Source organism: Zootoca vivipara, chromosome 14 (genome assembly GCF_965207765.1).
Source record: "Zootoca vivipara chromosome 14, rZooViv2.hap1.1, whole genome shotgun sequence".
NCBI classification, from domain to species: Eukaryota; Metazoa; Chordata; class Lepidosauria; order Squamata; family Lacertidae; genus Zootoca; species Zootoca vivipara.
Window position 1 is genome coordinate 33407770 of NC_142597.1, and position 22778 is coordinate 33430547.

The following is a 22778-nucleotide window of genomic DNA, read 5'->3' on the forward strand; positions in this document are numbered from 1 at the left end:
GATTGTAGCATTCCCTATCTCTATGTGTAACAAACACAATATTCTCAAAAAAACTAAAAATATAGTAAATTAATAGATGAAATCCCGGAGATCCTTCCCCGCTTTTTTCGCCCCGCCTAGCCAATAAAAATATTGCCAAAAATACTGCCAAGATTTGAACGGGCGGGATGTTCTTTCGACGTAAGCAGTCCTCACTTCCACCCCAGGATAATGAGTGTGTCTATGGGAAACCCCCAAGCTCCGCGCGGTTTTCACGTCTAACCTTTTCGCAAGTCTACGGTCCAGAGACCAATTGCGTGAGCAGGCCGCGGTGCACCCTGGGGCTTGTACTTCCCTCGCTCCCTCCCGTGGCGAAGTTGCCCGCTGGGCTTAACCATCTTTACCGGTCCGCCGGGACGCCGACGTCACCGGCCGCGGTGCATTCTGGGGCTCGTAGTCCCGCACTCCTAAGGCGGCGAGGCCCCAACCGGCTTCATCTACCGGGGACGATGGCGGCGGCGGCCGTGGCGCCGGGCTTGGGAGAGCGCTGGTGGGCGGAGCTGCCTCACCACGCCGTGCTGTGCCGCTTGCGGGAGCAGGCCGACAAGGAGGCCGGGCCAGAGCCGGGGCCCGAGTCGTCGCGCCCGTCCCTCCCGCGGGACCTGTTGTTCGGCCTTGGAGGGGAGCTCTTCCTGTGGGACGGCGAGCGCGCCGCCTTCTACGCCCTCAGCCTGAGGGGCCTGGGCGACGAGCCCGGCAGGCTGGGCCAGTACCAGGTGCGGCCTTTCGCCCCGATAGGGCTCGGCCCTCATGGGGTGGCTAACCTGTGTTTGGGGCGCCCCCGCTTCGGGATTCAAGGTGGTGGTGACTCACCTGTGGAAAGCCCCTCTATATACAGGTGAAACTCAGAAAATTAGAATATCGTCGAAAAGTTCATTTATTTCAGTAATGCAACTTATTATTTTTCTTTTAATTATTACAAATGCTTGCTTTTGGAAATTCCACAGTAATAAAACAAATAGTTACAATTATACAAAAATAAACTGCTATTACATTTCATTAATTACATTCCATTTATAATTGACCCACCTAACGACAAATAATTACAATTACAACAAATAAAGGCTTGACATATCTTGCTTTGCATGTCATGCATCTATCTCATAAATTGGTTTCACTTTTTAAGTTGCATTACTGAAATAAATGCAATTTTTGACGATATTCTAATTTTCCGAGTTTCACCTGTAGGACTATATGCTTGGATTATCAGTAGCGATAATAATTAATTGCTTATTGCTTTCATATCCCGCCTTTTTTCTCCCAAGGAGCTCAGGGTGGCATACATGCTTCCCAAATTAACCCTACCACCACACACACACAACAACAACAACAACCCTGTGAGGTGGGTTTGGCTGAGAGGCAGTGACTGACCCCTAAGGTCACACCCAGTGAGTTTTGTGGCTGAGCAGGGATTTGAACGCAGGTCCATGGGCATAGCCAGAATTTTTGGGAGGGGGCAGGTCTTTTGTTAGGGGGGCAGAACCTCAGTTAAGCTATGTATTTTTATTGATCTTTATTGATTTGGGGGGGGCGGCTATGTCCAGGTCTCTGATGTTCTATTCTAGATAACTATTACACTGCAGCTGCGTTTTAATTTGATGTCCAAGCATTGGGAGAGAATGCGTGAAGGAACACGACTGCTGGTTTCTCCAAGCTTCTGTCCAAGGCAGACCTTGTGGATTTAGTGGTCTCTTGTCTTAGAAGAACAGTACAGTAGTGGCTACCAGTGCCTTACATGAAGCATAAGAGTAATATAGGTAGTCTCCTTCGCTCCGCATCCATATCAGATCATGCCTGAAAGAGTGAGCACAGATGAAATGCTAGGAAGCAACAGGTGCAGTTTGCTTGCAGCCAAATGTGTAATTGAGTGACACAAACACACTTTGCACTAGATTTTAACATTTTGTTCTGCACAAAGTTCAAATATTTAAGCGTTAACCGATTGCCGCTTTGATTTCCAGACCCTGCTCTGCATAAATTCACCCTTTTTTGAGGTGTATCAAACTGCACTGAGTCCTACACAGGAGCATGTAGCTCTGATAGGAACAAAAGGCCTGATGGTGCTGGAGTTACCTAAACGCTGGGGAAAGAACTCTGAGTTTGAAGGTGGAAAACCAGTGGTTAATTGTAGGTATGTAGGCTCTCCATTTCTCGTAATTGCTTTGCAGCTCTAGAACTAGGGACTGTTGCTACTTCATTATCATCTGGGTCTGTAAAGAAAGCAGTTTTGAGTACATTGTGTCAATCTCATTTGATGACTGTTTTTATTGAAGTTCTCAGGCATTATATTTGGAGGGACTTTGTTTCAGCTGCATACATTCTGCTATAGAGAGGCAGTCTCTTTTCAAACTTTTTTAGAAGGGTGGCTGAGGTGCTTTATGGTGCAGTGTTAGGATACAGCGGGCATCCCCAAACTGCGGCCCTCCAGATGTTTTGGCCTACAACTCCCATGATCCCTAGCTAACAGGACCAGTGGTCAGGGATGATGGGAATTGTAGTCCAAAACATCTGGAGGGCCGAAGTTTGGGGATGCCTGGGATACAGGCTTTGTAGGCCTGAGGTTCTAGGTTCAGTTCCTTGCTTTTCCATTAAAAGTGATTGCTTTTGAGCAAAGCTCTGAAGCAGTCCATTTTGCTGGTGGCACATTTGCTTTGCTGTATCAGGTGGAGGCTAAGGCAGCTTTTCTTTGCAATGGAAGTAGTACCATCCATCTGTCAAATTGCTCACAGATAACATTTGACAGATCACTGCGAGGCTGGAGAAAAGAGTAAAGGCTGTTGGATTTCTCCCCACTGTGGAAGAAACAGGAGAGGACATTGCGCAGAGAACTCACAGCCTGGCAATCTGCATTATTTGCTAGTATCAGTGACCTCTATGTGCACTTCACTAAATATGAGAGGATAGGTCCCTGCCTCATGGAGCTTACAATCTATAAACAGAAAAAGGGAGACAAGGGACAATGAGAGGCAAATGAAGGCAATGGTAAACAAGGAATGGATACGTGAATATTTCAGATATATGTACTTGAACATAGTTATAGCACTAGGAGATAGAGGCTAGGGGACTGTGCCAAAGAATGGGTTTTGAAGAGAGAGCTTCACAAATACATTATTGGGAGGCGATTCTGGGCATAAGCAGGGTCATGATGGAGACCTGTCTTCTTGCAGCACCATCCCTATTGCTGAAAGGTTCTTCACTAGTTCACCATCCCTGACCCTGAAGCATTCCGCCTGGTACCCCAGTGAGACACTGGACCCTCACATTGTGCTCTTAACATCTGACAACACAATAAGGTAACTTTATTGCTCTGAATGTTTTGCTTTTGAGCATGCTTTGAGAAATCCAAGGAGCCTGGTTTCCCTGACCGTTTAAAAAGGTGGTGCTGGTATCCAATATATATATATTAGTCATCCTTTTTTATATATAAAATTTAGTGGAATATAGTGGTGAAGAGTGTAAGCCACAGGCTTTAAGTTTTCTGGTTCAAATCTTTGCTCAGCCGCAGACTCACTCAATGATCTTGGGCAATCTTTCTCTCTCTTACTTCAGCTGCCTTGTTGACTTTAGGGGAGAGTAATAAAAGGTCTGAAATATTTTCTGTGTACTGCACATGCTAGATCATTGTTCTGTTGCATGCCCCTCCCCCTGAAAAATCTCTGAGCAGTGAGAGCCTCCAAGGGGTTCCAGTGCTTCCCTGGGTTTGGTTCCCTTGCAGTCAAGGTCAATGGAGACTGGTGTCTTTTTGAGATATGGTTTTATAAAAAAATCATATGTACAATCTGAGCATCAAATGGAGGGGCTCACAGCATTATCCTAGGAGCTTTTCCAGCTAATTAGCAGAGTACAAATGCTTTTGGAGGCTAATGTAGTCTCCTTTAAATATTTATTTGGTGGGGTTACTTGGAACCACATGCTTATAGACCCACGGAGCAATTGTTTAAGCAATACTTATTACAGTTTTCTCCCACTCTTCTTCCAAGGAACTCAGGGTAGTGTGTATGGTCTGTCCTTTTTATTTAATCCTCATAGCAACCCTGTGAAGTAGATATGTCAGACCTGGAGGGAGTGACTAGGCCAGGACTACCCAGCAAGGCTAAGGGCTAAGCAGGGCTTTGAACTGTGTCTGACCCCAGGGCAGCTCTGCAGCTGAAGTGATACTGCACCAGCTTCTGCCAGTGTAATAATGTTGGGCGCAGTACTGAAAATTGTAAAGGTATTCAGCTAATAGAGGTTGGGTTTACAGAAGCTATTATGTGGGATGTGCTGCTTGTTTTTAAAAATGTCATATTTTGCTTTTAAGGATTTACAGCCTGAATTCACCCCAGACACCCGTGAAAGTGATTCATCTTTCAGAAGCTGATGAGGAGACTCTGAGGCTCAATAAGGGGTGAGGTCTGACACTTCCCTCTTAGTTGCCCCTACAAGCACACCCCAGTGGCCACTTTTTGTTGGGCAAACTGAATGTGTGCCGAGAACTGCTACAAACTCAACTGACTGCTCCCTCCCTTAGGAGAGCCTACACAGCATTGATAGGAGAAACGGCAGTAGCATTCGACTTTGGGCCCCTGGCAGCAGTCCCCAAGAACATTGCTGGGCAGCGAGAGAAGGAGGAAGTGCTAGCGTATCCTCTCTACATCTTGTATGAAAATGGGGAGACTTTTCTGACCTACATTAGTCTTCTGCACAGGTAAAGGTCTAACCCAGATTCATGATCCCCCTTTCACCTTCATTTTTTTGCACTGGGCAGTGCTTGACTAGACCTCATAGATGGCTGGGCGGTAGGAGGGTAATGATTTGAACACCAAAACACTTGCTCCTAGTTCAACTCTGAATGGAAATCCAGGGTTCAGGAATCCTGTATTATCTCCTTGTATGGTTAAGGTGGTTTGCTTGGTGTCTGATTAGCATACCCTAGCCTTTCTGCTCCGAGGCTGGCAAGGTCAGTTTGGTGTCTTGGCTGGCTGCAAAACTACTGTTCCAGGTATTTGGCCATGGCTTGCTGGGAGTTTTTTTGAGGGTGGCGGCGGCAGCAGCAGCAAACTGTCCTAGAAGTTTGGGCTCTACCCAGTAGGCTTTCTTTGATTCCCCCCCTTTTTCCCTTTTTCTTTTTTGTAGCAGTGGAAACCTTGGTCGGCTCTTGGGCCCACTGCCAATGCATCCTGCAGCTGAAGACAACTACGGGTACGACGCTTGTGCGGTTCTCTGCCTTTCATGCATTCCCAACATCTTGGTGATTGCCACCGAGTCAGGGCTCCTTTATCACTGCGTGGTGCTGGAGGGAGAAGAAGATGATGAACAGATGGTATGTTTGCCTGTTACTACTTGGAGTTTTCAGGAGAGCTTCCCCACCACCACCCCGTTATATGAGGAGGGACTGTAGTATTTTGCATTCAAAAGGTCCCACACTCAAACTGGCTTTTCCAGTGAAAAGGACTGGGTAGCAAGTCCAGAGATCACAGAGAGCTGCTGCCTGTCCTAATATTGGGCAAGATATACCCGTGGACTTGGCGTAAGGTTGTTTTAAAGTGTATCCCCATCCTGGGTGTTCATTTTTCGCTTGCTATCTTTGCAGTCCTCCCCTTTTTTGTGACAGGTTTTTCACATTATGACGTGTGCTTACTGAGCATGTGACCAATAGCGCAGTGCTGTTACACATTCTTATCCTTTTTCTAAATTTATCTGTTGTACTGATATCCCACTTTTCCTCCAAGGAGCTCAAGGTGGCATATGTGACATTCTCTCCCTCTCCAGCAATCTGTTCCCACAGAAGCATGATGGCCCTCTGCCCAGCTGATGGTTTGCACTTCCTAAGCCCTAAAACTGTGGCTCATCTTAAGTACGGAAGTTGGTTTTGTTTTCCCCGATCAACGTCTTTGTCTCTGCAGCCATAAACAATATTGGAGGTTCTGCAAGGGGGTTGCACCCAACTCAGTTGTATCCAGAGTAGACTCAATTAAATGAGTGGACCTAAGATAGTCCTACATGCTATTCATAGCAGCCACCATGGTATAGTAGTTAGAGTGTCAAATTAGGACCCGAGACAGACCAAGGTTCAAGTTCCCACTCAGCCATGTAGCTCACTGGGTGGTCTTGGGCCTGTCACTGCCTCTTGGCCTAACCTACCTCACAGGGTTCTTGTGGGGGTTAATTGAGGAGGGGGAGAGCCATGTACACCATCTTTAACTCCTTGGAGAAAAAGATGAGATATACCAGTAAATGCAGTAAGTAATACTCAATCCTTTGGGAATTAATGGACATGACTAAATACAGATAGGTGTCTTATATTTCATATTCCTCTTGTATTGAGGAGCTATTTTAAAAACCCTGTGCATCTCAGAAATGCACAATATTGATCTGCATTTGGACCTTAAAGGCACAAACACACAAAAGAGTAAGAAGTAGATATTGTTCCCCCCACCCCACCAGCTCACTAGGAGACAATTGAGGGTTCTCTATTTATATTTCTTTATTATTTGTACTTACAGCCCACACTTCATCAAATGCTGGGTTTCCCAATTAAAATACATGCAAAGTGCGATTAAAATAATAAACAAAAACCCCATTTTTGACCTTTTTTGCAGTGGTGGAGGGAGGTGCTTCTTAAGTGAATTTAATCCCATGAGCTATTATCTTAAGGGAAGACAAATTTAGAAGTGTTAACCAAATCATCCCTGCAGTCTGTCAAATCCTGGGATTCAAGAACTGACCTCATTCCGTCGCTCTATGTGTTCGAATGTGTTGAACTGGAGCTTGCACTGAAACTGGCTTCAAGAGAAGGGGAGGAACCCCTGGAGTCGGACTTCTCCTGCCCAATCAAGTTGCATAGAGGTAGGAGCACAAGTCAGTTACCTCTCTTGCTTTCCCCTTGCTCTGCTCACTTGGCATCCAATTAAAGCAACCTTGCAGGTAAATACAAAAATTAATAAATGCCAGGCTATCTGTTCCTTGATTTGCACGTAGCTTTATGTCACCCAGCTGGCCCAGCAAGCTGTTTACTGTCTCTTCCTGCAGCTCCCGGTGGTCTGAATTGTTTTGCCATCTTGAGGCAGCCCACAAGCATTGCTCATCAATAAATGAGAAGGTGGCAACAATGTGGGTCATTGCTGGAAGTTCATAGAACTGCTTTATATAAACAGGTTCAGCACAGTTCCATTTTCACGCAGTTCCACGTTGCCGCTATCATATGTGGACTAAAACCTTCCTGTTTCTTTGTTGGTTCTCCATGAATGCATAAATGTCTCACTTGCATTTCAGATCCCAAATGTCCCTCTCGATATCACTGTACACATGACGCTGGGGTGCACAGCATTGGAGTCACCTGGATCAACAAACTTCAAAAGTTCCTTGACTCAGGTAATAGTGAAACCTTCCTGCCTTGGAATGTTGCATTCCTAAGCCTTGTTTCTCACAGATGCAACTTGTCTTGAGTAGTGTGCATGTGGAAAGGTGGGATATACATAAAGTGGACATTGGTACAGCGTAGTGAGACATCTGAATCTGGCAGACCATAGTTTACCTCCAACTAGAACTGAAAATCTGCTTCAAACTGTAGTTTCCAATTCAGATTTGGAGGTAAACTAAGATTTGACTGAGTCAGAAATAATGAAGGGCATCAGAGCACGTGCAGAGAGGAGGGAGAGCCAGAGCCTAAGGCATGACACTCACAACACAGCCATGGTATGAACTGAACACATATATTGCTGGCACAACCCATTCAAAAATGTGATCCAAAACTGGTAGGGCCAGAGCAGACTTGTCAGTATCTGCATCCTCCCAGTGGTCAGGACCACCTCCTTTTCTCTTCCTCCACCTTCCAATGGGCTGTCAGGAAAGGGACAGATGGCTTTTGCCAGAGATCTGAAATGATCACTTGCATCTTCTGTTACTCAGTCCAGTTTGGCTCCCCCTACTAATCCCCTTTCCCCTCCAGATCCCCCCTCCCCCACATGACATTTGGCTAGGAGTTCTGATTTCCTCAATTACTGTTCTGTGGAGTGATAGGTGTGACTCCCCAGTAACCTGCATGTTTACTTGCTTTTTCAGATGAAGAAGACAAGGACCGTTTGCAAGAACTTGGAGCAGAACAGAAATGCATCGTAGAGCACATCCTTTGCACAAAACCTCTGCCCTGCAGGTAAGAGTCTACTTCCCAAATCCATATTCTTCTTGCAGCTGCTTACAACTGGAGAATCCAGGCCGGGAACAGTTATACAGAACTCAGTTTCTGAAAAATCAAGCATTGAATGATGGTGTTTGTGTTAAGATTCAGATGAGCAAGCAGGGTGGACATGGAAGGAGAACTGTGTTTGTGTCTCTCTGTGGTGAAGACAAAAGCTCTTGACCGTTTTGGGGGTGCCCTTTTTTCTTGGTCTGGGTAAGGATGTTGGCTGGAAAAAGACCTTTTTTGGAGAACATGAGAGAACAAGGCATGAATGCTTATTCTGGGGATACGCAGGAGGCCTTCAGTGAGCAAAAGGTTAAGCCCCATCTCCCAGAGATGGGCAGAGAGGTGTAATGAAACAGAAAGCTTTACTGATGTGAGACACACTCAGCACTTCCTTAGTGAGTACTCTCAGAACCTTGTGTAGATCCCAGGTTGGAAACATCTGCATTGCAGGTGGGTTCAACAGAGAAGGAGGCCTTCTTAACTAGCAAGACATGCATGGATGGGCCAGTGGAAATTTCAGCTTTCTTCTAGTAAATGTGACAGACACACGACTTTGAACTGGTTTTTCAAGGTGTTGGAACAGAGCCCCAGTTGAGGCTGTACTGCAGTAAAGGCAGCACATCGGTGATACTGGTGGAAAACTGAAACACAGAATCATAAAATTGTAGAGTTGGAAGGGACCCCGAGGATCATATCATCCAACCCTCTGCAATGCAGGAATATGCCGTTGTCCGATACGGGGATCAAGCCTGCAGCCTTGGCATTATCAACACCGCACTTTAACCAACCGAACTATCCAGGCATTTCTGCCTGCTGTGACATTTCAAGACCTGCCTAGTGGTCTTATATAGATGTGATGGGTAGAATCTCTGCAAGACACCAGCATAGGGTCCACTGCAGATCCTATATATTTAAAGACATATAAATCTTGCATTCAACCTCCAGATGAAGAGCCAGAGCCAAATTGGGTCCAAATATAGGAATAGGGCCTAAATAGATGATATTGAGCTGGAGGGATTATCTCTGGTAATTATAGATCTGAGAACAACGGTGAGGATGACCCCTACTCTTGCTCAGTTTTTGCAGAAGACTGACCAGGAGACACACTAAGCATCAAAAAGCCTAGGAAACCAAATCAGTATGCGGTTGTAAACGTGGCTACAGTGAAGGAAGAATCTGATAAGAGGCCCTTAAAAGATTTGCTATATTCTTTTAAGATTCTGCAGTGGATTCTTTGTTGTGTTAGTCTGAAGACAGCAAGTAGCTCCTGCTCTTCTGTTGTTGAGGTTACCAATGTTTTCTGGGATAGTTTGACATTTTTTCTGTTCTGTTCCTTCAGCCGAGCAGCCTCAATTATAGGGTTTTGGATCGTCTCAGACATTCTGGGTCCCACAATGGTCTGCATCACCAGGAGCTACGAATGTGTCACCAAACCTCTTCTGTACGTACTGGGCCATATTTACCTATTTAATGCTGAAATATGCTGGGCATACTTCCAGGGACACAGTATATTTCCCTTATATAGTTGCTAGGAGTCCTGAATTGCCTAGGTAACTCCTTCAAGATTCCATGGCACTAGGCTCTGTTGGCCTTGAATTCATGACTATTGGTTCTCCTGGTAATCCCTGACATACCCCTTCATTACCTTGATTGGGACACTTGCCTTTCCCTTATTCCTAACTAGGCTTGCGTTAATAATTCTCTGAAGTTTCTTATCCAGCATTTCATGCCTGCTCTTTGCAAAGGTCTGCAAACATTCTGGGGGGCAGGGGCAGGGGGTAAAATAATTAAAAATCTCTAAAGAACTTCATGAAAGCAAGTGGGGAATGTCTTTGGAAATGCCTAACTGATGCCTGACACTTGTATTGACAGTTCTGCCATCCACCCAGCATGCCCTCCGCTTCTGTGCACCAAGCAAGATTCTCCGGTTACAGCCTCTCCTCTCCGCATCCTGGCTGAATCGCAAGATTCCTTTGAGCGACACATCCGCAATATCCTGGATCGCAATTCTGCTAACCCTCTGCTATTGAAGTATGAAATCTTTCTGGAGGCAAAAGGCTTTTGTCATCTTTCCCCCCATCTTCCCCGTGTCCCCAAAAGGCAAATGCACACATTGGCCTTTGGTGTTGTTCGGAAGAGGGAGTTCCATCATCTGGTATTCTCAGCCCCTTTCCTTTCCCTCTGACAGGGTTCACCCTTCTCATTGCTATAATCCTGCATAAGGTCTACACTTGCTGTTCCACCACCTCCATCTTCAGGATGGACTTATGCACAGTGGTCTTTTGTTCTGACTGATCTAAGCTCCTCTTCTACCACACGTGACAGCTCTTGCAACTTCACTGGTGCCACCATAAATCTCTTGCTGCTCTTTCCGCACCAGCATATCCTGCTGCTCAGTCATGGCACAGTCGCTTTGGGGTTCTGGCTGGGTTGCTAGGCTCATGGGACATGAATATAGCAGGGTGGGTGGGCTACAGCGATGAGCCTCTTCTTGGCCTCTCTTTTACTATATTATTAACTAAAAGGGAAGGATGGCATAGGAGATGAGGAAAGTCAGCAGTGAACTTCTGAAGTGTCTCTGGGCATTTTAAATAGATTGGCTGTCTGGTGTGTTGATGAGCATCCGACTCGAGGGCTTTATCAAATGTGATTTGATTGTAATGTCCTTATCTGAGCTGAACCCTCAGTTTGAGGCCAGTTAGAAATCTTACCTAAATAACTGGACCCCTCTCCAGTTCAGGCTTCTTGATGCACACAGCCTTAGGGCATATGGTGTCAGAAGCATTTGTATGGCAAAGCATCCTGGGATGGCCCAGTCGGTAGAGCATGAGACTTAGTATCAGGGTCGTAGGTTCAAGCCCCACATTTGGCAAGAGAATCCTACAGCGCAGGGGGTTGAACTAGATGACCCTCGGATCCCTTCCATATAATTCTATGATTCTAAATGCTCTTTATCAGAGCATGTAACGTAGTTTTCCATGTATAAAACAAGCTTTTTTTCTTTGAAAAGTAGGTTAAAAATTAGGGGGCATCTTATTCACAGATAGTGCACAGGGGGTATGTGGGATTGTTTGCTGCTGGGAGCCGGAGATTGTCAGTGGCTATTGGTTGTGTTATTTGTGGCTGTGGCAATTGTGCGGGTGACTGGTGGCTTTAGCAATGCATGTGAGTTGCAGCGCAGGGCAGGCGGGTGAGCGATGTTTGGCAAACTCCCTCTAAAAAAAGGTCAACAACTCTAGGCCACCCCACCCCCCAAAAAGCTCAACAACTCTGGGCAATATGGTATAATGGCAAAGACGGTGTTGTGTTTGTTTTCCAGGTCTGCAGATAAAGAAGTTTCCCCTCCCCCCGAAGAATGCCTTCAGCTTCTCAGCAGAGCCACTCAAGTGTTCAGGGAGGAATACATTCTGAAACAGGACTTGGCCCGAGAGGAGATCCAGCGAAGGTAAAATGGGCCCTTGGCTTCTAAATCCTTGCTCTTCTTCCTTCCTGTTGCAGCAACAATTGACCATTTTCTGATCCTGAGCCTGCAAACTATTATCTGCCAACTTCATCAGATGTAATACAATAGGGACGAGAATCTTTAGCAAATAGCTTTCCTACCCTTGGGAATTATTTACATTTTTTCTGAAGAACATCTTCCTGATTTGCTTTATCATTGGGATAATCGAAAGAGTGGCATAAATGAGTGGAAATCCCTGCCTTGTTTGTCCCCAATCCCTGCTCTAGAGGAAAGACAATCGGTGGCAATGTTTGGCTTAATTACAAAAGCCTTCTGCAAGCTGTCAGTTCTGTCCTCTGGCAAAGGAGAGGAGGGTGTAATGCACCTCCTCCAGCAGCCCTCTGGATTGGGGTGGGGAAAGGGGTTGGCCTGCCCACCAGAGACTGCAGCCCCTAACAGGGAATGTGCCCCCCCCCCCAGGAAAAAGGTTGCCCACCTCTTTTCTGCAGCTAGGTCGTCATCCTCCCCCTTTCTCTTGTTTTCGGAACAGAGCAGTTAATAGCACAATTTCCCTTATTATAGTATGTGTGTTTTTAAATGCCCCCCTTCTTGGTTAGCGCCCTTGTTCCTCATAATTTATTTTTATCATTGAACAATGGGTTAGAGGTGTAGGGGAGAGCAGAAAGGCAAGCCAGGCAGACAAGTTGCGTCAAAAAACCTAACTGTTTGGCCATCCCTTCAACCCTTGCTCCCCAGAGTGAAATTGCTTCGGGAGCAGAAAAAGAAGCAGCTGGAAGATCTTGCCTACTGTCGAGAGGAAAGGTGAGGTGACTGTCTCTTTGCCTTTTAAGCTCGCTTGGCTGGTAGTTTAAAAGAACTGGGTCACCCCATGGGAGCAGCTCAGAGCTCAGTGGTAGAGAACGTGCCTTGCATGTCAAAAATCTCTGGTTCAACCACCTCCATCACTAGCGAATAATGATTGTGGGTATTAGGGCCGGGAAGCCCTCCTGTGCAAGACCTTGAAGAGCTGCTACCAGCCAGAGGAGGCATCACTGAGCCTAGATGATCTGGCCTTGTAGTGCAAGGTACTTTTCAGAGCATCCTTTCCAGAGACGTCCACCAAGCTCCGATATTAGATACAAGCATTTCACCCCAGGTTGAAACCTGAAGAGAGCTGCTAGGATTTGCTGATTTTGTTACTCTTCTTTTCAATGTGATTTAGTCCCCGCTATGTGTTCCTGTTCTAATAACAGTTTAATTCATTAGTGATATTTTAGTGTAAGCTTGTTTTAAAGAAATGTGTTTATAATAACTGTCTGGGGTATCCACTAGACTTCTGCCACTTGGCTGCTTTTCATTACGCAACTTTTAAGAATATAAGAAGAGTCCTGTACCTAAATTGGGCCCAGAGCAGCACTAGAACATGATATTCTCCTGCTCATTTTTTTTATTTTTTATTTTAAAAAACCACCCTACTAGCTAAAAGTTGCTGGCATTGCTCAGGGATTCTTAGAAATCAAAAGATGCTGATATTTATAAATGGATACTGTAATTTGTAATTTCTAGGGCTCTTGATGCCACCTCCCAACATCCAATTATATCTAAAAAGAGACAAAAACATCCTCCGCCATCTCAGGAACTACCATGCCAGATCTGGAAATGTTAACCAGTGTTTGGATCCAGGGTTGTCATGGCCCAACTTGGTTAAAGTCCAGATTGGCCTGATTTGATATGGGATTCAAGCTTTCACTAAATCCAGTGCGCAACCCCTTTAATTTTCTGTCAGATTTGGTTAAAATCCAAATGGCACCTGACAGTATCCAAACCTAGACAAAAACCCACTCTGCCTCAAGAACCATCATGCCAAACTGGGCAACGATGCCATCAGAGATTTCCCAATTGACAGAGGTAGGAACAGTTTGTACTGCTATCTTGATTCAAAATGGCAGCTGACTGTATCCAATGGAAACTGGCTCCTTGGCTTCAGGCACTGTTGTACCAAGTTTGGCAAAGACATCTTAAGAATGCCTAGAGAACATACAGTTGGACAGACCACTTTCCAAAACATATAGTAGGCTAGAAAAAGTTTGTGGCTTTTATTTGCTTCTGGGTGTATTTTAAAACATGTCTCAAACAACATCAGTTGGCATTCTCTTTTAATGGGTCATAGCAGTTAGCAGTGGGTAGTGCTGCTGGAATTTCCTGGACATTACTGGGATTTCAGTGGTGGAAGTTTTGAGGTTTGATGTTCAGTGGGGAACTTCAGTTATACAGGGACATGATTCAACTGCTATCGGTTGTCTTATTTCACTCTACTCATAAAATCTCTACTTCCACATCTATCCCAAATATAAGGGTATGCAAGAAAATTCTCTGCTTATTTGTTTGAGAAAGTCTCATTTGCTTTGCTATGAGTTTCTTTCCCCATTGATGTCTATGGGAGACCCAGCTGCTCTTCTGCTGCCTGCCATGTCTGTTTTCCACCCAGTTGGCATGAAAATGCATTCCATGTCGATAACAGACCTGTCAAGTTCAGACAAAGACACTCCCATTATGAGCCATTTTTAAAAGGCACACATAAAGCATACCGCCAGCTAAGTTACAGTAACTGGTGTCCGGGTTTTGGACGAGAGTCAAAATTTCCTAAAAACTCTCCCTTGCAGCCTCATGTGGACATGGCAGCTGCTGTTGGGAGACATGGAAAGAGAAGGGTGCAAAATATACACACTACCATTTAGAACTGCTTTGTTTAATAAGAAACAAAAAATAGACCCCGCTTGTTCTGTTTTATGAGACAAATGCACACCACACTCCCAGAATAACATTTCCTCTTCGCCCAAAGGAAAAAATTGCGGGAGATGGCAGAGCGTTTAGCTGACAAGTACGAGGAAGCCAAAGAGAAGCAGGAAGACATTGTGAACAGGTAAGAGGGCAGTCTCTTCACAAGGCTCTCTTGCTGGGGGCTGGAGCAAGAAAATGCCCATGCCTGTCTGATGCCAAGTATGCCTTGGGCTTGTGCTGAAGCCTTGTCCTTAAGATGTACACACCCTTTAGAATTGCTGGGCCTGAATTAATGATAAAGAAAGCCAGGTTGTGGAGAGGCATTTCAGCTGAACAGCATGCAGCTTGGCAGCCAGCTGAACTAAACCTACAACTTAAGCTGCTGCTAACAACTTCGTGCAAGTTTATTCACTGACTAAAGCCTTTAAACCAGTGTTTAAAATGGCAGAGATGCTCCCAAACAATGCTGTTGTCTTTGGAAGGGCAAGCTGTTTGGAATTGGCATTATCTAGCCAAACGTACACCCCCTGATGTGTGCCTGAGTGGTCTCAGTGTATTAACCGAGCGAGAATAGGTAAGCAACACAGTTGCAAGTGGATTCTGTGTGAAGTTAATTGGTCTCATTCTTCCTGAAAAGCAGTTGACAGAGCCAACTTAATAAAGGAGGGTTGGGAGCGTTTTACAAGTTGGGGAACCACAATTAATGTGCATAATTTTGCATAACGATTAGAAAATGGGTGGTGTGTAGTTTGTATATGCAGTTTAATACTTGGTTGGGAGCTACCCAGCCAAATGGGCGGGGTATAAATAATGAATTATTATTTGTCTTTGGACCTGCTTGGGAATAATTGTCAACCGATATATAGCTTTGATGGCAACTTTCAGCGTTTTGAAAATAAGAACTGAATTTGTCTTTAGGAAATTATTTTTGTAGTGTAGGGTGACAGTCCCCTCTTCTGCTCCTGCTTAATTAGCACTTGACAGTGTAAGTTTGTCTCGGTTCTAAAAGCAGAATTGGCTGCTGGTTTTATCTTGTTCTAGTCTGTGACTACATAATAAAAAGATTGATTGACTGACACTGTCTTTGTGGGCTGAAGGATGAAGAAGGTCCTGCGTAACTTCCACTCTCAGCTGCCTGTCTTGTCAGATAGTGAAAAGGACATGAAGAAGGAACTACAGACAATCCAGGAACAACTGCGGCACTTGGGAAATGCTATCCGGCAAGTAAGTGTGGATGTGCATTGTTTTTATAACGTTTGGCTGTTTTTGTATTATGCTTAGGGAATATCAAGTGATCTAAAAAGCCTTTAAAAATAAATAAGTAGAAGTGGAGGGTGGGAGCTAGAGGCACTGCGCATAAAGCTGGAAGGCAGTACCCGAAACACTTTCTCAAGGGTTTTTGAAGCATCTGTCTCTTGTGCTATTTATTGCTTGCCTTTAGGTTAAAATGAAAAAGGATTATCAGCAGAGGAAAATGGAGAAGGGGACCAGTCCGCGGAAGCCTAGCATCAACCTTAACACTTATCAGAGGAAATGCATCCAAGCAGTTCTGAAAGAGGAGTAAGTGGGTGCTTGCACTTTGAAACACTTGGCAAATGAACAATGAGCGAGTCAAGAGGCCCCACCTCTTGGCTGCTGAGTAGTTGTGCTGCTGCTGTACTTTGAAGCAGTAATGTTGAGGGGTTGTACACGTGGGGTAAGAGGGTGCTGAAGTAAGAGGGTCTCACCAGAATTGGCACTGTCAGCTGTGAAAGACACACCTGCTCAAACATTCCCCTTATCACCCGATTTGAACCTCCTGCTTCACTCTTCCAATTGTTGCGCTGCTTGTTTCGTTACACATTTTAAGTGCAGTTGTTTCCGTGCTTAGATTAAATTGTTGTTGTGTGTGTTAATTGTATTTTTGGCACTTGGTTTTATACTGGCAAACTGCCTAGAAGCAGTATATAAATTAATAAATGCTTGTTTGCTGGTGTAGCCGCTTGCAGTAGTGATGGTGAAAACCCCACCCGGGAAAGTTGTGTGTTGCACTGTTTTTCATGCCTTGTCTGCTCTGAATGGCTGAAGTCACTGAAGTGCTCTCTCTCTCTCTCTGATGCAGGGGAGAACGCATCCAGGCGATGGTAAAACAGATAAATGATGTCAGAAACCATGTGACCTTTTAGAGCTGTCATGGTGTACAGCAAACTTGTGAAACATGAAGGGAACACAAACTGCCTTTCTCCTACTTTATACGTTGGTTCCTTGTGTTATTTTTATATATATATATATAAAACATATCTGTTGTGAATAAATACTTTTTTTGAAAGCTCGTCTCACTTCTAAATCGAGGCTTAGACTATTTGGTATGATGTACTGCTGTTTCTTCTCCAGAAGGCAAAACAGAGGAAGAATCCTGCCAACAGATCTTGGGCATAATCACCAGGAAGTTCTGGTTGTTTCTATGAGCGGTTGTGCAGCAGAACTTCCCAGACGGTGCTTCATATTAATTATTGGTGATATCATTGTTAACGAGAAGAAAATTCATTCAAGAGGCACATTAGTTTTAACCTACCACCAGCCATTGGAAGTATCCCCAGGAAGCAAATGCGTGTTGGTCTGGAATCAGCAATATGCTGATTTTCACATAATTGAGGCTTGCTTTTTGCTACTGCTGATTAGAATCATGGAATCATAGAGTTGGAAGAGACCACAAGGGCCATCCAGTCCAACCCCCTGCCAGGCAGGAAACACCAACAAAGCATTCCTGACAGATGGCTGTCAAGCCTCCGCTTAAAGACCTCCAAAGAAGAAGACTCCACCACACTCCTTGGCAGCAAATTCCACTGCCAAACAGCTCTTACTGTCAGGAAGTTCTTCCTAATGTTTAGGTGGAATCTTCTTTCTTGTAGCTTGAATCCATTGCTCCTTGTCTGCTTCTCTGGAGCAGCAGAAAACAACCTTTCACCCTCTTCTATATATTATATTCAGTTGTTTGTATATGGAGCCTCTTCCTTCAGTCCATACTATCACTGCCTCAGTGCTACTCTGAAAGTCTCTCTACAGAATTGATTAATACCCCACACGCCAAAGGAGAAAGCACAAGCACGGTTTTACCCCTAGATATTGCAGGTGCCATATTAAGGTCAGTGCTGCTCATGTATTCAAGGTTTTTTTGCAGCATTCACATAACATAACAGCAAAATGTCAGCCCATGTTTTCTCGTGATTTAATTCAAGTCTGCCCCTTGTCCAATAAGTAAAAAACCATGTTGCCAATTACCTATTTGCAAATTACGCTCCTACCCTACCCCATATATTTTTAAATAAAATTTATACCTTACGTACTAGAACAGAAAACCTCTAAGTGCCTTTCTAGTTCTTACTGTATTTATAGAAATCTAATGTGCCATCGAATCTACTGCACACAATTTTCAAGAACATTGAAACTAAAAAACTATTTGCTGGTGGCATCAAATTTAATGCGCACCCTAATTTTTGCGACATAATTTGGCTAAAAAACGTGTGCATTACATTTGAGTAAATACAGTAATTTGCCCTCCCTGCAACCTGCAGCTCAGTTCTGAGCATAAAAGCAAGTCAGAACTTGCCATGATGTCATAAGGATGATTTAACACAGGATAATAATGGAAACAAATCCTTAGGCTCAGTGATGAACAGAACATTAGATTGGTCCCCTACTATGACCATTTTGAGGAAAGCGTCACGGATCTCTTTCTAGCCTCATGACCTAACATTCACCAGGGCAGAAAGGAAGTATGAGAAGGATCACAAAATACTTTTTACCTCCTTTAATTTGGAACACTTCTTAAGGATACACCTTCAAATACAGTTAACAAATGGTTACATTTCTGAATTTGGTAGACAGGAGAATTTTACATCCACAGTTTCACAGGACACCAGAGGCTTGGTTCATTGGAATGTATTATTCCAGACACACTCATTTGGAATTTAAAGGCTTAACTAATTTTTTAAGGGACTGTATTCATAGATGACTTGCCTGCCTCCTACCCTTATCCTTATCCAAACCATGCTTTAAGAGGTTGTATAGCAATGGCACAGGAGTCAAGTAAAGAAGATGTTAACAGGTTAGACATGCTGCAAGAACTTATTTTGCACATATTAAGACTGTACAAGTATACAGAACAGAGCTAAAACTTGCAGGCTTTTTCTCTTAAATTCTGCACACAGCCCCATTCTCAAGAGTTACTGTATTATATTCCCTGTTTGTAGTAGCTAAGGCTCAGTGCGTAACCCTGAAAGCCAATGGTACAAATTAAGCAATCCTTTACAGCAAGAGAGCCAGGACCTAAGGTCAGATGGGCGCAACTTTCCCTTTTAAAAAAGAGGGGGGGAGCTTAATTATAGAAGAAATTATGTCCACAATTAAATTGCTTACTTTCACTGAGGATTTCCCGGCATTGAACAAAATTATTTTCCCTTTTCTAAATTATTTGGACGGCTTCTTTAATTCATCCTGTGTGTATCTTGGGTTCTAGGTTCGAGAATTTCTGCATTACACCGTCAATCTTCCGTTAATTTAGTTACAACTATGAAAGTTTTAAAATCTAGTACTGCTGATCTGTTCCCCTGTCCTCAGGAGCTGAAAACATACTTCCCCTGTTGTCTCTGAAGCCATACTAGGCATCTGGATGGAAAAACTCGGTTAATCAAGAACCTGACCTCACAAAGTACTGCTCTTCAATGCATAAGCTGTAGTGGGTTCAGTAATGGTCTTATTGTGCTACTCTACATGCTATATAGTTATCTTCCTATTTAACCAGTTTCTAACCACTTTAAGACAACTAGTTAAATAAAACTGACTGTTGTGGGTGCTTTTCCAAAGGTGGCTCACCAGAGAAGGTGGCAATGTTGAAATGGCAGGAGCAAAACAGGGAGAGTTAGCCTCAGGCATGCTTGAAGAAAGAGGAAAACCTCCCCTGCAGCTTCTAGGACCGAATTAACGATCCAAAGAAACTTGTCAATGCAAGACTAGGTTCTTCTCTCCCAATCCTACTGGTTGCAAATGTTCCTCGCAGCTGGAGGCATCCCAACCTTGCCATTTCTTTACTGCTGCAGTATTCCACCCCTCACATAAACACACACACACATACACACTGGATTCCAGCAAGTGTTTTCTGATTATGTAGCAATTACGTGGATGGAACCACACTGAGCAAGAGACTCCCATAGGAGATCGCTTCCAGCACAACAGAAACCTGCAGAACAACCAAAGTGACTGATTACTTCTGGCCCCAAGTGGTTAAGTCTGGACTGGGACCCTTGGCAGGAGCGGGGTAGGGGCGAGGAACTGTGGTAATTCCTCCTCTTACACTGATAAAATATGAAGCGGAATTTCAGATCACTAGTTGTTTGGGAAATAATCAGGTAATGGTGAACATGATTATATTAAGGACCATGCTAGGCTCATTCCAATCTTTAGAAAATCAGCTTCATGGAGCAATGGCTGGGCTTTTGGTAGCAGGAATAGAAAGGGAAAAGGGCTGCTGTTTGCACCCAAAGCACCTCCCTGTTGAAGGCAAAGGCTAGGAATGCAAGGGAGCTGCAGCTCATGGCTACAGCACACCCTGCCCATTTCACACAACCCTTCTTCTAAGATGCACTTTCTAGGAAGTTATACGCTCTTACTGGAAATGCAGGGAATCATGGTTGAGAGAAATCAAAAATACTTTTGATACATTTGATCCTGCAAATAAGGTTTATTTCATGGTGGGTCTGCCTCAAAGCCCGTTTCTTCCAAATTCTGCAGTACATTCCGCCCCTGCCTTCAAGCTCAAATGGTTGGGTGCAGAGGGCAAATGAGTTGCATGGAGGTCCCACTGATTTACAACGGGGCCAGAGCATGATCAGCTTCCAACCCAAAGTCCACAGCACGGGGAGTCTGCATCTAAAGGGGCATATCCAAGAATGATTCCATTGAAGCTTAACCGCCACTTCAGAATCTATTTTAAACGAGCGGCATATTTTACAGCTTCTAAATTTGTGAGTCTGAAAAGCACCTGCTCCACTTGGCGGTGCCTTGAAATCGACATGTTTGTTTTATTAAAGAGTCATAAAAAACCCTAATTCCATCCTCTGTTCTTTGTATTCAGATTAAATACCCCCCAAAACACACACACACACACACACACACACACACACACACACACACACACACTTACTTTGTGGGGAGGAATTGTGGGATATAGCTCCCTTCCATTGCTAAAAGGAGTGCATAAATGAAAAGATCCTAAATTTCAGCTCAACTAGGGCAGGATATCTTTGCCTGCCACCTGAAAAATAGGCAACACAAAAAGTGTTGTTTTCAACCTGCTCCTGCAGCCATTCCAGGGTGTATTTGCCACCCATTCTCTTGCCCCAACAATCTGGAGGCCGAGGCTTTTTATTTCTAGTGGTCATTTTCCTCCGAAGGCCAAGTCCTCTCTTTCGACAACTTCAGAGCCTTCTCATCTACACTGCCCCTCACCCCGTCCCCCGGACATCCTGTCCCATCACACTTTTCAACCGCAATTGGTCTCCTCCGGCACAACATACGAGATACAATTTGTGCACCGAGCTCAAAAACCCCAAATCCAGTGTCCTGCAGATAAATTCATATTTTAATATAAAATATTCATACAGCATGCTAGACTGGCATCTGCCTAGCCTGCCGTGCTCTCACACTCAATACCCTTGGTAGCCCTTCAGTCTTCATTGGGGCGGAGTTCAACAGCTTCACTCCAAAATATGGTTTGGGGAGAAGGGGAGATTTGATTTGCAGAACTACCTTCACCACAATATTTTGTTTTTAATGGGAAGAGGTGAGAGAAAGAAGAGCGCCAAATTCCAGAGGAGGGGTGGAGGTGAGAGAGGGTGGTTATTTTGACAAGTCCAATCCCCCACTAAGGCCCCCCCCCCCAAAGCATCTTGCTCATCTCTCCATCTGACACTTTTCTGCGCCCAACACAAAGCCATCTCTCCCTTCCAGAAACACAGCCTGGATCATTGTCCCCCTGTGCCATCTTCTGCTTCTTTCAGTTAAGAGTTAAATAATAATTATTAAATGTTTTGCTATAAAGATGAGGGTTTTTCTTTAAAAAAAAACCTGAAACAAACACAAAACAAAACAAAAATTTTGTAGCCTTAGAGCCCTGCTATGGAGGGTGTCATGTTTCAGGCAGTTGATTAATGTCTGTCAGTTTTGTGTCGTTGAGGATCACACGGATTCTCTCCAGGGAATCTGCCTGCCGGATCCGTTCCAATTGGACCTGGGGGGGAAATGATTTGGTTCATTATATCCAGGTTCCCAGACCTTAGATCAGTTTTTCATACTGCAAACTGCTATGAAAAACCCATCAGCCCATATGGATTGTTTTCTGTTGGGCTGCTAAAGCTGATTAATAGGTGGGAAACATTTGTAATGAATGCGAGCACATTTTAATCAGAGGGGAAGAAATTAAAAGGGCTATTTGCGTTCTGGGGTGTTACCGTAGCGAGATGGTGAAGATGGACTTTCTTTAGAGTATGGTTTAACTAACATGAATCAGTGTAAATTATTCCATAATTGCTATTATTATTATTATTATTCTATACTCTGTCAGATGCACTAAGTGACCATAATAATAATCAAGGCAACTAGCTGTTGATTTACTACTGTTACTCAGGCATTAGAGCCCACCCCGTCCACCTTGGGGTTTCCAGAGTCTGGAAAATCTCTTCTGAATCTCCCCTTGGTTTATTCAGTGCCTCACCAATTGTGCCAACAACCCTACCTGAAGAGTCTGTGAAAGCTTCACAAAATCTCTCTGCACTTGCTCACTAACATCCAGTTCCGTCTGCAGCCGCTGAGCTTTGTTCTTCTCCTCAAACATCAGCTGCTCCAGGTTCGCCTGAAACAAGTTTTTATTTGGATGAAAGGGCTTATCATTGCACTGATGGTCAGGGGGCATTGGAGTGGTAAATAATGGGCCCCCCTTTTTTTACACAAACACACCCTATTTTCATTAATAGTTACCTTTGCAGCCAACTCCTTCTTCAGCTGCTCCTCAAGGCTGTTTCTCCTTTCCTGCAAGCTTTCCAGCTGTTGGTTTTTCTCCTTCAAGGCGGATTCCAACTGTGAAATCAAGAATAAGTTGCATAAGGTTCAACACTGCCCTTGCCTGGCATTCACCTGCATAAATTGACTGCAAGTTAAGTAAATCTTACAATTTCCTGGCCTTTAATGAAACCAGAATGGAAAAGCCTGCAGTCAATGAGCACTCTCCTTTATTGAACAGCCCCAGAAAACTTAGGCCAACTTCAACTCCTGGGCAAGTAGAATCATAGAATCATAGAGTTGGAAGAGACCACA

The 22778-nt window shown here is 44.3% G+C and overlaps 2 protein-coding genes across 5 annotated transcripts in view; one reads left to right on the forward strand and one right to left on the reverse strand.

Moving 5' to 3' along the window:
• The first annotated feature begins 299 nt into the window (after nt 1-299).
• Nucleotides 300-16737, forward strand: NUP88 (nucleoporin 88). The gene is made up of 17 exons (XM_035138819.3): nt 300-755; nt 2001-2170; nt 3207-3332; nt 4340-4426; nt 4550-4726; nt 5155-5341; nt 6717-6867; nt 7294-7392; nt 8083-8173; nt 9546-9647; nt 10079-10237; nt 11526-11651; nt 12405-12470; nt 14491-14571; nt 15527-15653; nt 15871-15989; nt 16531-16737. The coding sequence occupies exons 1-17, from the start codon at nt 489-491 to the stop codon at nt 16592-16594; spliced, it is 2199 nt and encodes a 732-aa protein (XP_034994710.3). The 5' UTR covers nt 300-488; the 3' UTR covers nt 16595-16737.
• Nucleotides 16738-18204: 1467 nt separating this feature from the next.
• RABEP1 (rabaptin, RAB GTPase binding effector protein 1) overlaps nt 18205-22778 on the reverse strand; it is a 49051-nt gene continuing 44477 nt past the window's right edge. For all 4 annotated transcript variants that reach the window (XM_088657753.1, XM_088657751.1, XM_035138816.3 and 1 more), the window contains 3 exons: nt 22443-22541; nt 22201-22317; nt 18205-21696 (listed from right to left, as the gene is read on the reverse strand). In XM_088657753.1, the coding sequence (XP_088513879.1) occupies nt 21595-21696; nt 22201-22317; nt 22443-22541 (318 nt within the window). In that variant the 3' untranslated portion in view covers nt 18205-21594. The remainder of the gene's footprint in view (nt 21697-22200; nt 22318-22442; nt 22542-22778) is intronic.

Bases quoted from the DNA above. Each gene is read 5' to 3' on its own strand.
- NUP88 (XM_035138819.3), top strand. From the start codon at position 489: ATGGCGGCGGCGGCCGTGGCGCCGGGCTTGGGAGAGCGCTGGTGGGCG. The intron at 10,238-11,525 runs GTATGAAATCTT...TTTGTTTTCCAG, and splicing joins GCTAACCCTCTGCTATTGAA to GTCTGCAGATAAAGAAGTTT. The intron at 15,990-16,530 runs GTAAGTGGGTGC...TCTCTGATGCAG, and splicing joins CAAGCAGTTCTGAAAGAGGA to GGGAGAACGCATCCAGGCGA.